The sequence below is a fragment of the Drosophila albomicans genome, chromosome 2R (assembly GCF_009650485.2).
Source record: "Drosophila albomicans strain 15112-1751.03 chromosome 2R, ASM965048v2, whole genome shotgun sequence".
NCBI lineage: Eukaryota > Metazoa > Arthropoda > Insecta > Diptera > Drosophilidae > Drosophila > Drosophila albomicans.
Window position 1 is genome coordinate 31,189,282 of NC_047631.2, and position 14,956 is coordinate 31,204,237.

At 39.7% G+C, this 14,956-nt stretch overlaps 1 protein-coding gene across 2 annotated transcripts; it reads right to left on the minus strand.

Annotated features, from left to right (window-relative positions):
* Positions 1 to 10,238: 10,238 nt before the first annotated feature.
* On the minus strand, positions 10,239 to 14,525 carry LOC117574959 (insulin-like peptide receptor). 2 transcript variants are annotated; one of them, XM_034259021.2, is made up of 8 exons: positions 13,798 to 14,525; positions 12,431 to 12,968; positions 12,230 to 12,377; positions 11,775 to 12,173; positions 11,498 to 11,714; positions 11,176 to 11,438; positions 10,620 to 11,121; positions 10,239 to 10,455 (listed from the first exon to the last, which is right to left on the minus strand). In XM_034259021.2, exons 1-8 carry the CDS (start codon positions 14,284 to 14,286, stop codon positions 10,435 to 10,437), a joined length of 2,577 nt encoding a protein of 858 aa, XP_034114912.1. In that variant the 5' UTR covers positions 14,287 to 14,525; the 3' UTR covers positions 10,239 to 10,434. The 2 variants fall into 2 exon arrangements, with proteins under 2 accessions (XP_034114912.1, XP_034114911.1); XM_034259020.2 differs by having other exon boundaries at positions 10,239 to 11,121.
* Positions 14,526 to 14,956: the final 431 nt, after the last annotated feature.

A 14,956-nucleotide genomic window follows, 5' to 3' on the forward strand; every position in this document is an offset into this window, starting at 1 on the left:
TTCACACACACACAGATAGAGGAGAGAGGAGAGAAAAGGGAGAAAGGGGAGAAAGAGAGCTGACAGCATATCAGCCATGGTACAAATGAAATAAAGCTCGTTTTCCCCAAATGCCATATCAGCTCAGCAGATGTATAGCCAAAGATACAATATAGCAGCCGAACATCCAAACATCCAGTCGCTCTTTCCCCTCCCCTCTCCTCCCACGCCATCAGTTTCATGCCCTTAACTACAACAGCATCAATATTACAATATAAAAACTCATACGAGGCCACAAACGTGTTATTCATACTCTGTTGCCACAAGTTCTCTTACAATCTGATTAAACATAACAGGCTAGGAATGTATAAACAACAAATAATAAACATATGTAGTTGCTAAACTTTATTTTTCAAAATAATAAATACTTTCTTTCATCCTAATTTCTTTTTTTTAATGTATTACTAATTACAAGTCCAAAAAAAAAGACAGCATTTGCATTTCAATTCTAAAGATGCACTTTATATATTTTTACTTATTTAAATTTGAAAAAAAACAGTATTTATTAAACTTCCTTAAAAATTATTTTCTTTTCACGTCATTTACTATATATTCTCATTCAAAATTGTGTAGTGCTAAAGCATCAATTCAAAAAAATCTAAATGAATGCTTAATTTAAAAATTAATTTAGAAGTATTTAAAAAGATAAACGATTACATTTAAGACCATAATTTCTTAGCCCCATAATACAATGCAAAAATATGATTATTGAAAACCAAGTTTTTGTTCAACTCCCTTTCATACTTAGTTCTATTCTACATTTTGTTTTATTTTTGTTGAATGAAATTAAAAAGAGAAATATTAAAAGAGATGAAAGCGAGTGCATTGTGTATTCGACTTGAGTTGTCAGTTCTTTAGCCGCTTTTTTAGCCATATCTCGATGTGGCAGTGTGTCTTTTGGTCTGATGAAATTGCATAATCGCTTCCAGTTGTTGCACAATTATTGAAATGTGTCTGTGTTGACCGCCCACATCAGGCTGCGAGGGGCTGGCTTGAGTTTGGGTGCCTGAGTAGAAAGAAGGCACAGCCACAAGCAGTATGAGGAGGAGGAGGAGGAGGCGAAGGAGCAGGAGGGAGGGGGTACAGGAAGCAACCGCAGTGCCACGCCAAGCAACGAGCCGTAAAATTCACTCGGAGCTGGCGCTGGAAGCGCGTGCTGCAAAAACGCAAACGCAAAACGCAAATGAAATGCCATTTTTCAGTACAATGCCAACAACAAAGGCAATCAAAAATTTATAGGCGACGACAGGCAGACACATTGGGAGCACCGACATTCATTCAGTGGATGCATCGATGTGTATGCGAATGCGAATGTGGATGTGAATGTGACTGTGAATGTGGATGTGAACGCGGACATGTTTCGTGGATTGTGGCTGGGAATGTGAATGTGCGGTTGTTGTCTCTTAAACATGAAACATTTAATTGCCAAGTTGCTGCAAATTGCTAGCAACATTATTTGACCAGCAAAATGGACAATTGTCGGACTCGCAACTCGTAGCTGACAACTGCCAACTGGACAACTGGACAACTGGCCAACTGGCAGAGGACAATTGACAGCTTGTGGCCTACGTCTTGGCCACAAGCTAATTTACGAAATGCATTGCAGGCAATCAACGACAATTAGATGGCCAGCACTTGGGTCGTATGCGTAATATGCTAGTGGAGAGAAATATGGAAAAAACTATGCGAGCTTGTCATACAATGGTATATCTCACATCGATAGCATTGACAGTCGGAACTACTGCAGGCTGTGGCTGGAATCTTGGCACAACAAGGCAAAGGCTGTCAATTTCAGTTAACTGCTTCGTATGAAAGCAAAACCCAAGCCAAGTCAAGCCAAGGCGAGTCAAGCCAAAGTCAGTGGCACAGGAAAATTGAAGCGAACTCAACAATGCAACCACACAGAGGAGGCGACACTGACACTGACAACGACAACAACAGAGCGGACATTTTCACATGCAACTTCCGTTTCCGATTCGCTTTTGTCTGCCTTCAATTCTATTCCTTTTTTTCTCTCTATTTTTTTCTCTTATCCATTCAACGTTTAGCCTTTGGGCCTGAAACAAAAACAACAACAACAGCAACAGCAGCAGGGGAGTAACAACAATTGGCCTGCCAGTGACATGGCTGTAGATTGCTACCAATAGGGACACCCTTTGCCAGCTGGAGCCCAACGCGATTGCCCCTTTGCTTGTTGAGGTGTGTTTGAGCTGCTGTAGAACATGTGTTTCGACATTCTGCAGCAGCTGCTGCCTCTGCGTTCTCTTGATTGAATTTGCCAACAGCCAACTGCGAACTGGCTGTTAACTAACATTCGACTGTTAGCACCAAATTCGTAGCGAGCTGATTGAAATTTTCAACTGCAGTCGATGATTCAGCACATTTTTAATGACTTTCATTACTCATACGCCGTGTTAGCATTTCAGACCAATCAACATTTCCTTTGTTTTGTCTATTCTATTGCTTATGATAGCCATCTTCAGTCCACATGCCATTTCAACCCCCTCTTGATTATTGTCAACTTTTCGCATAGCCAAACACATTTCACGTCTATAATACCAATTAGAGAGCTGCGCTCACAAAACAACCCCAACGACAGCCACAGCCAAGCGACCTCCCAAAACAATTCAATTATCTCAACACAACGCGCGTCCAGTGAAATGCCTGAGCTGCAACAGTTCTCGGTGTCGCATCAAATGAAAGTCACTTGCACTTTCAAACAAATTACTTTTCGCCACAACAGTGCTAAGTCGCCAGACCAAAGCCAGAACGCGCTCGCTGAAAAACTTAATAAATCCCAACTTGGCTCGCTGGCTGATTATAAAACTAGACTGCAGGACAGCACAAGGCATAATAAAACAAAGGCCAGTCTAACATTTAGCAATGTCGACTATTTGATGCTCTTCTTAAATAAATTCTAATTGAAGTGCAGCTCAAAATATTATATTAAATATGAAATATGAAAATATAAAGAAATTACTGAAGTGAGCAATAAAAATAAGTAAACAAGATCAAGAATAAGTATAGGCTATTAAATCTTTTATACTTAGAGATATGAATATATAATACTTTAATGAAAGAAAAAAAGAATTTACAAAATGCAATTATACAAAAAAATAAATCAAAGAAAAGTATAGAACTTACTCGTCAAGTATCACCTCTGAAAATGCGAAATGAAAAAAGAATTTACAAAAACCTTTCCTAAAATTATATAAATGAAACTATATAAAAGAAAAGTATAGAACTTACCTATAAAGTTTCGACTATGAAAATATAAATAAAACCCAGCCTTGAAAAAAGAAAATATTTACACCAAAGCAAAGTACCTAACTTTGAAGTAACTCATGTGAATATTTTGCAAAAATTATTCACATAATAAACTAAACTTAAATGCAAAACTCTCTCGACAACTTTAATAAAAACTTTCGACTGTTAACCAAGTGAAATGAGCGAGGCGAAAGAAAGAGTATTTGGATTTACAAATGTAATCGAGAGAGTGGCAGCGACAGATAATAATCAGCACTGTTTGCCTGTTATAAAGAGGGGGCGACACGAAAAGGGAGCGGATAGCATATAACAGTTACATATAAATGTGTATATACGTATACGTAATTTTTTTTTCCCAGTTATTTGCAGTTTTTATAGCAGTTTCCCTTGACGCAAGTTCCTGTTCGTGCTGTGTTTTGTCTCTGGCACGAAGTGAGGAGCTTCATTATGCTCAAATGTCGCATAATAAAAATGTCAAACGGCGACAAATATGACAGGATATACGATACTAATGAACTGTCAGTCCAGGGTCCAGGATGTGGACGCCGTGTGCGCCGCCAGAAGGGAAAAGCAAAAGCGAAAAAAAAATAACACAGGAAAAAAAAAAGTTATCGCGAATTGGCAATTCGATTGTTGCGGATTGAGTGGAAGGGACTCCGCTCCCCTCTTCACCATCCCCTTGCTGACTATGCGAAATCCAGACACAGACACAGTTACTTAACAAGCGGTGAGCGTACAATGGCCAAATGGAAATTGGATTTCTTGTGCGAAGTTTGGACAATAGATGGCGCCACGGGCAGCACAGCATCCTTGATTGCTCCAACAACGCGATTGCAGAAGCTGTACTTTACTTTATTCTTCGTTCGCTTCTCCGATGAGTGCATGCAAAAAATTTTTTTAATTAAAATTATGGCAAGCCAAATGACTAGCAAAGTGAGTATGGCGATCAGCGGGAGTGGTTTTTTCTGTACTACTACATAGATATAGGTTAAACCATTTGCTTGGGCAAGTTACTCGAAGAGATTCTTGGACACAAAGTTCCTGACGAGTTGGCACAAGTCGCACAGTCGGCATTTGGGAAGCGGAATGCAAAAACTTTTTCGGGTTACAGATGAAGTAGAAGTTGAAGCTGTAGCTGTAGATGTAACTGCAGCTGAAGCTGTAGTTGCAGTTGCAAAAAGGCCACAGAGCGCACACAGGATGTCGACGGGAGATTGCCACACAAATGAGCAGCGGCAATCGGCAGCGGCAACGGCAACGGAAAATGCACAAAACTTAACCTAATGAACATTAAGATAATGCAACAACAAGAGAGAAAGAGGAGGCAACCCTGGCGGACTGCTTTGGCTCTCCCATGGCTACATAATTCTGCATTCGACCTCAGAGCACAGCCACAAAAGTTTTGCTTACTACAACAGAACCCTCGCACCGTCAGTGGCCGCCCCTCCTCCCACCTCCCTCTCTTCACCCACTCTGCTGCCTTGATGTCCGTCTCCAAATGCAGTCGGAAACTTGCGTTTGCCATTTGCCAGTTGCCAGTTTGCATTCTGGAAGCAACATAAAGTTTTTAGCTTATGTTGTGATTTTTATGGCTAAGGAGAATGCGACAGACAAACAGAGAAAGAGAGAGGGAGTGAGAGAGAGAGAGAGAGAGAATGAGCTCAGACTCTGACTGGCACACCAAAATGAAGATAAGTTTTATGTGGCGCGGAAATTAAGAAGTTTGTTTATAGTACTACATTACAGTAGCACATAGCTTAAGCAATGCATGTCCCTTGTCCTTTTTTAGTGTCACACTGATGGCACATGCATATCTTCCTCCTCTTCAATGTTAACGACACTGTCATTAGCTGGTCGTATTTCGAAAATGTGCAAAATGTTATTAAATGTATTAAGAATTCATTAGTTGTCCTTATGGCCAACTTCAAGTCAAAGCAAAGCAAAGCTTTGGGCCATCATTAAATATGCATTTATTTTATTATCAAAACTTCAATTGTATTCGGACTCAATAAGCTCACCTGCGAAGCCCCATTAATGCGCTGTCAATGCTTTTGTTTCGACTTTGTTTAGCATAACAAAAGCCAGCGACCGAGCGACCGAGCGACAGCTGAGCAAAAGTATGAGTCTTATTAAATAATAAATCTAATTAGAAAATTGTTAAATCACGCAAAATACTCTACGATAAAGATACACAACACAAATTGACATTTTAATTAAAATAATTGTACAGATATCTAATTTATTGATACGAATTATGCATCATGATGATATTGATGGTTTAATTATTATTATAAAACATTAATTTGAAATGTGAATCATACTTCCAACTCAATTTAAGAGAGTAAGCATATTTTAACACAATGAACAAATTGTTTAAATGGAAAAGCGAAAGCAGGTGCTCAAGCATGTTGTGGCAAGTCAACATGCAACGTGTGGCAAATGTCGCCAAGTAAAATCCAAACACGTGCCGCACCAACTTCAATTTCAACTCCAACTCCAACAAGTCGCCCTCTTTGCTGACTATCTCTTAATTAACTTGCTTGCAACGTGGGGCAAACAAAAAAATATATATACGACGCAAATAATCATGGCTGGTTGAAGTAACGAGTACTAGTTCTTGTTCTCATTCCCATTCCCATTCTCTTTCTCATGGTCGGAGTTTGGCAAACCTCAGCTAAAGCCATAAAACGTCGTGAGACAACTTTCAGCAATTAATTATCCGCAAAGTTTTCAATTACAAGCCAATTACGCCTGAGCATCAACCCTTTGCCGCACATGAGTCTGAGTCTGAGCAAGAGTGTGTGGCATATCACGTACCTGTAGCTGAGGCAAATAAAATTTTATTGAGCAGCAAGCAGCAGCAACATCATCATCGTCAACTGTCGATATTCATGTTCCCCTCTTGCATTGGCTGTCGGAGTCGCTGACACGTTTTGCCAACACATCATACAATTGCACTTTTGCAAATGGCTGACAAATATGGCGACGCAACACAATGGCCGACTTCAGTTGATGCCGCTGTCGTTCTACTGTGTTTTTGTGTGCGCAAATTTACACGGAATTGCAATCGAATCGTGTCGGGAATATAGGCAACAACAACAACAACAACCGTAGTGCAGACAAATTGCAGAAATTCGCATTTGCCAGAGTCATTGTGGCCGGAGTAATGCAAGTTGGTGCCAGAGGATATTGGTTTTTCGGCAGCATTCTGTTGACGTTTCAAATGCGCACTTAATTAAGCTATAATTTTCAATATTGTGCGAGTTGGTCGCTAAGCAAAGTTGCCTCAGTTGGCCCCAGCTATTGACATGTAATACAAATTGTTTACTAAAGATACACAAGGGGCAAGATGTAATGTTGAAGAACAATGCAATGGACATAAAGCAAAAATAAGGCGCTAAATGCAATTAATTATAATCAAATGAAATGCAATTTAGTCATTTGAATTACTCAACAAACGATAACACAAATCGATAGCAAGCTCATTAAAAAGAGGTCACTATGGAACGTTTGCCAGCTTATTATACAACATTTATTATTTATCTATCACAGTCACTTAACAGTCGTTCTCGTTCTCGTTTTTTTTTTTTTTTTGTGGGTAAACAATTGACCTTAACTATGACCCGTAAACGACCTCTTATAAGCAGTTAATCGTTCGATATTACTAACTATAGTACAAATTGCCACCCACATGTAATGTGGTCTAACTGCACCCGCAATGAGTGATTGACAATAATGTCAATATATCAACTGGCATGTTTGTCCAAAAACGAAAGAGCCTACAACGAGAGAGTATGAGCTTGCGAGAGTGTAAAGCCCAAACAAATTGAATTTAATTACACTACGCTTGGGTATAAAATCGTATATGGGGAGTCTCATTCAATCAATTCTTGCTAAATTATTCAAATGTCAAGATTTGAAAGACAAACATGAAAAGTATTTTGCCGCAGTTCGGCATCTATTTCCAGTACTATTAATACGACAAAAAAAGGTAGAAAAATACACACACAATAATAGTAAAAATAGGAAAAAATAAACGGATATCTACCATCTAAATTGTCATGTTTAACTTAAAGTGGAACTTTGGAGCTGCTACTATTGGACAATTGCCAACACACTTGAATTATTTATGAAAGTGGTAGCAACAAGAGCACATGCCGTGTCAACATCAAAGCCAACGTCACCTGCAGAGAGAGAGAGAAAAGCTCATTGCGAGCACTCGTATTCGTAAAATGCGCAAAAGTTCTCTGGCTAAGGACGAAGAGAAAAAGAGAAAATGTGCAGTTGGTTGCGAGTCTCTTGGTTATTGCACGTGAATACTTGAATGGTTGCTTCGTCTGCTCGTATCAGCACAATTTGATTTAACTCAAATTAAAATCAGCTGAGCGAGTCCGAGTACCAAGTACTTACTAACTGACCCTCTTTATACACATTATCCGGATACATTTATCTAAACATTGCCAATTGGATTCGTAATGTGAATGTCGGCCAGACAAAACGACTGGATAACAGAGTAATGAGTTGGCCACTCGAATGGCAAATTCCAACGCTTACCTGCATATGTGCTTCGCATACAAGAAAGTGTGCGAAAAAGTGAGGTTATGGCAAAAAAAAGTGAGGTTAGAGCTGACTGCAAGCAAATTGCATTTGCACAAAAAATACCAAACTAAAACACGTCTTGGATTTTATTGAGAAAGTTTGCATTAGTGCAAATAAAAACTATAGATGTTAGTCTTTCAAATTTAAGTTTGCTAGAAAATGAATTGTTATATTTTTTGTAAACATCATAAAAAACTTGGAAAATAACTTAAAAATTGCACACTGAAACACATTTATTTAGAAATTTAAGTTTTAAGAAAGTAAGTCGAAGTGTATAGCTCTGCATCTTCATATAGGTTATGTTGAAAATGTGAGGTTAACCACAAGGTTAGCAGGTTATGTTGAAAAAGTAATGTTAAGGTTTGACACTTAAATAATTTACAATAAAGGTCGCACTGCAAAATCAAATTATAATCAAATAAATACTTGATTTTTATTTTTTTTTTTAACTCATTTTGAGAAATGATACTGTTAAATATGTATGTTAGGTTAGGTTAGGTTAACATAACCTAAAAATATTTAACTTAAGGTAAATATAGGTTATGTTGAAATAAAATTACTTTAAAAGTAACTTTATGCCAAAGATACATTTTCCTCTGAACTTGTATCTTTAACTTTGGTTGTGAATTTAAATTTAACCTTCACTGCAATTCTAAGCTGTATCTAAACTTGGCAACTGAAATGCAGACTGATTGCATAAATTACTCGACAGATCATTACCGTCAGGGTTATCTCACGTTTCACAAAGAATGTCTGCAAGCGAGCGAGAGGGAGGCAGATAGATAGTGTGTCCATATATCAATAGCCATATGCCAACTACAAGTAGAACTGCCATTAGGAGCAGGACAGCCCAAAGGGCGCTGCTTTACCTGGCAGTTAAAAACGAAATCCGGTGCGAGTCCATGACTAAAGGTAAACTGAAAGGCGTCGATGTCGATGCTGCCTCGTGAGCGTGTGTGTGTGTGTGTGTGTTTGAGAGTATGCGTGTTGCAAGGACAATAGAAGCGAGCACAGTACATAGCACAGCGAACTCATGGCGAACTGCATTGGGAAGCACTCAGTTAAATTGTTCAAACTGTCTGACGAGTGAGTCCTTACAGCCTTGCAAACAGCAGAAGGGGAGAGAAGAGAAGTCGGTGCATGTAGAGCAAAGTGCTTGCCATATAGCAGTGCATAGATAACAAACGAGTGCAAGGATAACGAGGGTCTCTGGGTCTCTAACCGCGCCGGAAGTGTGCGAAAAATGGCGCAACAGTAAAAGTGCCGAAGACATTGAAATATTGAAATACAATTGGTTTAGGATTTTGCCAGATACCCGAGACCGAGACCGGGACCGAGATGGAGACCGAGTCAAAGGCAGTTTTTGGCGGATGGCACTTTAAAAACCGCATCAGGACGCCAGCTTAGCCTGAGTGCTGTTGCGCAAACTGTCGAACTGTGAACTGCGAGCTGGAAACTGGAAACTGAGCACCCCAAAAGACATTGTGGTCTCGCTGTCAGCGACAGGCAACTACACACACACACACACGCATACACACACAGAGAAAGTGCAAATCCTTTTTCGTACAAACAACGTTGTCCTTGCCGCGCCGTGTCGCTAAGTTGCGTTGCGTTGCGGCTCCTTCGTCAATCAACAGCGGCTTCGCCATTGAGTGGGACACGTTTCGGCAAAAGTTTCCTGCTGAGCCAAAGTTCACCACAAACAAGGCGACACATGACACGTACTCAACTCGACTTCGCTTCCATCTACCCATCTCCTCATCTCATCATCGTCATCTTCTACTAGGTTCGTCTTCGTCTCTGTCTTGGGCTTGGGATTATTTTTAGTTTGCTTCGACTATTCTTCTTCAGCGTTCTCTCGCTCTCTCTGCATTTCGGCACTGTTTTAAAGTTTAAAGCTCTTTTGTGGCATATTTGCATATTAAGTGGCATGCGTTGAACGTTTGCAACAGCCAACACAGCGCTCAAGTATGCTGTGTAGTGTAGTGTTTTAGGTGCTCTACACTCTCTTTGGCTTTTTGTGTTAAAGTCCCCAAAGTCCCACCCCGTCCCAGGTGTTGCTGTTGTTAGTTTACGTAGGCTTATTGTTGAGCCCGAAACCGTTGTGCCAACTTGCAAAATGTCAAAAATCAGTGCCTGCCACATTCACTGGCTCCGGATTAAAGCTCTGTCTTCTGCAGCCGTGTGTGTGTGTGTGTGTGTGTGTAATAGTGTGTTAGAGATTTTGCGGGTACGCCCACGTCTAAATGTCTGGTTAAGACTTTAAAAGCCTCACTGTAATGCCAACAAGCTAAAAACTCAAATTACCATAGATAAAAGGATTTTCAAATTTCATTTATACTCTTTCTCTCTCTCTCTCTCTCTCTTCGAATAAAACTTTCGCAAAATACATTTTACACATTATAATACTCAGTTAACATACATTTACATACACGTAACACATATATCACTTTATAAAATCCACATTTTTTGCAATAGTTTTCATTTCGTCTCTCTCTCTCTCTTTAAATCACTAAGACCCTGAGTATTTCAATAGATCTCTCTAAAAGTCTATAGAAAAAAATAAAAACAATAAAAGGAAAACGATTAATTTGAGTAACAATATGGTTAATGGGAAGATAATTTAAATATTATCCCTTTCCTTTGAGGATAGTTCGTCAGAATAATTTGTTCATTTGTTGGAGACGTTTGTTTTCTGCCACTATTGGTTCTACCTCAGCGCTGATGGTCCTAACCGTCAATATCGCGGGATTCGAGCAACCGTTGACAACGCCATCGACACAGGCTCGTACATAGATTCGATAGTATTGATTTTGCAGCAAGTTTGTCATATTGTAATATTGCTGATTGCCCGGCACTACAAATCCCTTAATTTCCTCCTCCACAACGCACTTCTGTTCGAGTTGATTGGCCACGGAAACATCGGAGCTGTGGCACTTGGGCGGATCGTGCAATATGCGAAACTTCTCTTGATCCATATCCTGAATATTGCGTGTCCTCTCCTCCACTTGTAAACGGAATATTTCATACAGTTCCGCAGTTACTTCCCTTGGTTTGGTCACATTTGCAGATGATGGGGCTTCGGTTGTAGTAGTAGTAGTTGTTGTTGTCGTTGTTGGATTCTCAACAACTTGACTCATGGGACGACCTGATATTAAATCCGTGAAGTCCACAACCTTTTCAAACTTGTCTTGCTTGACTGGCGGTCGACGACGTCTAGAAACAAAATTCATTATATAAACTACTTTACTTCTTCTTTACTTTACTTACGACACATAGATGAGATTGGGCAGCGCTTCTTCGTAGGTTGTCTGCGTCTTATTGAAATACTTTTCCACCTCCGGCTGTGGACCCGAATAATATGGCTCCTGATCATTGCACTCACAATTGGGAGGATCGTTGATAAAGAGAGGCTTTTCCATGCCATAACTTTTGGTCTTGTTCTCCTCGCTTGTTAGATTATGCAGCTCATAATCAATAATGTATTTGGTGATGTTGCCATTGGGACGTTGCGGCGGCCACCAATGCACCATCTAAAAGAAAGGGCGCTCTTAGTATAATTTCATTTTAAATCATTTGCTTTTATACACACGATTTGTGTGTGGATCTCCGAGATGCCATAGAGACGTCGCGGAGGACTCGGTTTGCTTGGCAGCGTGCGGAAATATTGTATCTTCGAATAGGCTTCCATTTGCCGGTGATAATCCCAAGGTGACATAGACTTTACAAAGTATGCATACTGTGTGTAGGGCTTCAGATTGCTGATCATATGCCGACGATTCTTGCCGATTGACACATCCATTAGCCAACTACAAAAAGTTAATTTAATGTCATTCAATTGAAATTTATTTTTTTCATACTCAACTTACTTGTCATGCCCACAACCATGGCGACCATCGTACATGGTTATATTGCGCTTGGGTGCTTCCATGTAATGATACGTATATCCAATTAGATTACCAACATATTCATACTTCACAAAATCGAGCACAATGCTGACAGCCGTCGCGTTAATATCCTGAATTTGTGGATCCAATGTGGACACATCTTCGCCACAAATCATGCGCTCTCCATTCGAATTCGGCGACACATCGGCTACGGATATTTCTGTCTTTAGGCTTTTCAGCGCAGGCTGCAGATTCAAGATTTTCTCATAGCACAAACGAGGATTCAAATGGAAGAAAATTGTACCATGCTGTATGGCCACCTGGCGATTTGTGGGCCAAATGTGCTCCAAGTGATAATTATTAACCACATACAAAGCATATCTAAAGAGACAATCTTACAATAAACCATTCTATGTGTGTTGGAAAGCTTTACTCACTTCGTCTCAATGAGCTCATCGCCGCGTATGGTGTCAAGATTGCTGAGAAACGTCAGCGACATCAACGGTGTGGAGTGTATCACTTTTAAATACCCTGTAATCTCCTTGATGTTGCCCAAAGCCTGCTCTAATGCTTTCACAATTGGCTCTAGAATTCAGAACTTTGAATTGATTTTCTATTTATCATTCTCTCAAACTTACCTTTAATATCCACCAGTTCGATAATCAGCGAACCTTGGATGCTCACACAATCCCTCAGAGGCTTCAAGTCCTCGATACGCTTCACGTGATAAAGTCCCCTGCACTCCAGGTCGCATTGCTTTCCCCCATTGGCATCTATAATGGGCTTGTGATTCTTAGGACACTGATCGACACAACGCAAGCCTTGAGCCAATGGAATGAGATTCAGCTGTTGACATTCTTTGCTTCCAATGCACAGGCGCTTGTTCAGCTCATAGCTGGCAATGCATTGATTCACACAACGTCCATTGCGCTGATAATTGCCACACAGCGTACAATTCTGACTGGAGCAACCGGTGAGGCAATTGTGATCACAACAAGTGCCATTCACATCGCAGCCAAAGCGACCACAACTCGCCGGGCAACCCTCGACCTTGGGCCGAGTCAACTTCAGCTGAGGCGCGAGGATTCTCCAGCAGTAGGCCATATTCTTGTGGAGATAATCATAGTCTGCATCTAGACCATTACACAGAGGACAATGATTTGGCGATCTGTTGCCCTGGAAAGCGAAAGTTGCGTGAAGTGTGAAAAGTGAAATATACCGGGTAAAAATTTGAAGAAAGGGTATATACGAATTTTGTGAAAGGTAAAGTAATTATTAAACAAAATATACAAATATACAAAATATAAAATAGTGAACAGTGAAAAGTAGAATACCCCCGGTATCCATATGGTGAAAGGGTATATACAAATTTTGTAATAAGCCAAAAAGTTATTACATAAAATATTTAGGAAGACTTTAAAGTATTGGATAAAAAATGCTGGATATTTTTAAAAAATCGTATAAAATTAATAGTGTATATAAAATTACTTTACTTATTTTAATATACCCTAAACTTCTTTGATGTCAACATATTTTTGTTAAATATATTGTAATATAGTGGAGTGTGGAAAGTGAAATACACCCGGCATCCATATGGTGAAAGGGTATATACAAATTTTGTAATAAGCCAAAAAGTAATTACATAAAATATTTAGGAATACTTTAAAGTATTAGATAAAAAATGCTGGATAATATTAAAAAATCGTATAGAAATAATAATGTATATAAAAATTACTTTTCTTATTTGAATATACCCTAAATTTCTTTGATGTCAACATATGTTTCTTTTCAAAATTGTTAGTAAAGTTAAATTTCGATTTTTTCGTACTCTTAAAAAGTTTATAGTGAGTACTGCGAAGTCGAGTCGATTTTTCGGTACTCCTAAGAAGTTGGTAGTGAGTATTCCAAAGTCGAGCGCACTCGGTCACTTATTAATTTGTTTCCTTTAATAATTTTACCGTTTATACTATCTATTATCAACAACTTCTTGTTCACTTGTACTTACCCTTATGGAGAAATGCTGCGTGGTGCTATTACCCAACAAATAAACCCAGTCGATGGTATCCACATAGCAGAGCGTAGGATTATTCTCGATGCGAATCTTGCCATTCTGTATGCGCAACAATTGCAGCAGTCCAAGCTCCCTCAGATTGCGATTCTCGTAGACAACGAATGAATACTGATTGAAGAGTAGCTCCCGACCACGAATGAGACGTAGCTTAGGGAATATGTACTCGGCAGTGAGCAGACCCGTTGTATGATAGATCAGCAGATAGTCGGTGATTTCGGTGACATTCGTTTGCAGCTGAGTGAGATTGACATTGCCCGGCAGCTGGAGATTTGCGATGCTCACATGACCCACAACAAGGCTGCAGTTGCGCAGTTGATCAAAGTCCGAGAGTTTGCGCACTTCGATCGAACGGCAAATGTTCTCAGCACGAATGATGGCGGCCAGGGGGCAGAGAAGAAGTAACCCGAATAGAGAGCGCCACATTTTGATGCTGACGCATTCAATTGAGAGCACTTGACCCGATTGACATGCAGAAGCAGAAGAATGCACAATTAGCTGCCCTCTCTCTATAAATTGCCCAATTGAATGCCAATGTCGTTCGTTCTCCCCAAAAGACACAGTAAAGTTGTTTATGATGGTTCTATTTTTCTATTTTTCTAATTTTGTAGCGGCTTCCGAGTGCCAAACGCGCTCCGTTAACGACGACGTTTCAGTTTCAACTGATTTGCCCTGGCGAACAAAACGAATCCAAAATGAAACGAATCGTCCCCATGGCGATTGCGTTCGATCTTTTCAATTAGCTAAAGCCCTGCTCTGCTCTGCTCTGTGCTCTCCATCTTTCGTTCGTTCTTTTTATTTTTTGCTGATTATTGTTTTTGTTTCTCATTTCGAGACTTGCCGGCAATTCTTCGCTTTCAAAATTTCTCGCTTTGCACACCAGCTGCAAAACTGTGTGTACACTTTACTAATTATTTGCCGTTCACTGAAGTTTATTCTATTTTCCAGCTGGTGTGAGGGTGAAGCAAAAAGTGCGAAGCTGCAGAGGCTTGAGCTTAAGGGGAGTTAAAGAAATGGAAGATTGATAATCCAAATACGAAATGGAAGATTGATAATCCAAATATGAAATGATAAACAAAATTTTAAATGAGAGTGA

Bases quoted from the DNA above. Each gene is read 5' to 3' on its own strand.
- LOC117574959 (XM_034259020.2), bottom strand. From the start codon at position 14,286: ATGTGGCGCTCTCTATTCGGGTTACTTCTTCTCTGCCCCCTGGCCGCC. The intron at 12,174-12,229 runs GTGAGTAAAGCT...TTGTCTCTTTAG, and splicing joins GATGAGCTCATTGAGACGAA to ATATGCTTTGTATGTGGTTA. The intron at 11,439-11,497 runs GTGTGTATAAAA...CCTTTCTTTTAG, and splicing joins CGGAGATCCACACACAAATC to ATGGTGCATTGGTGGCCGCC.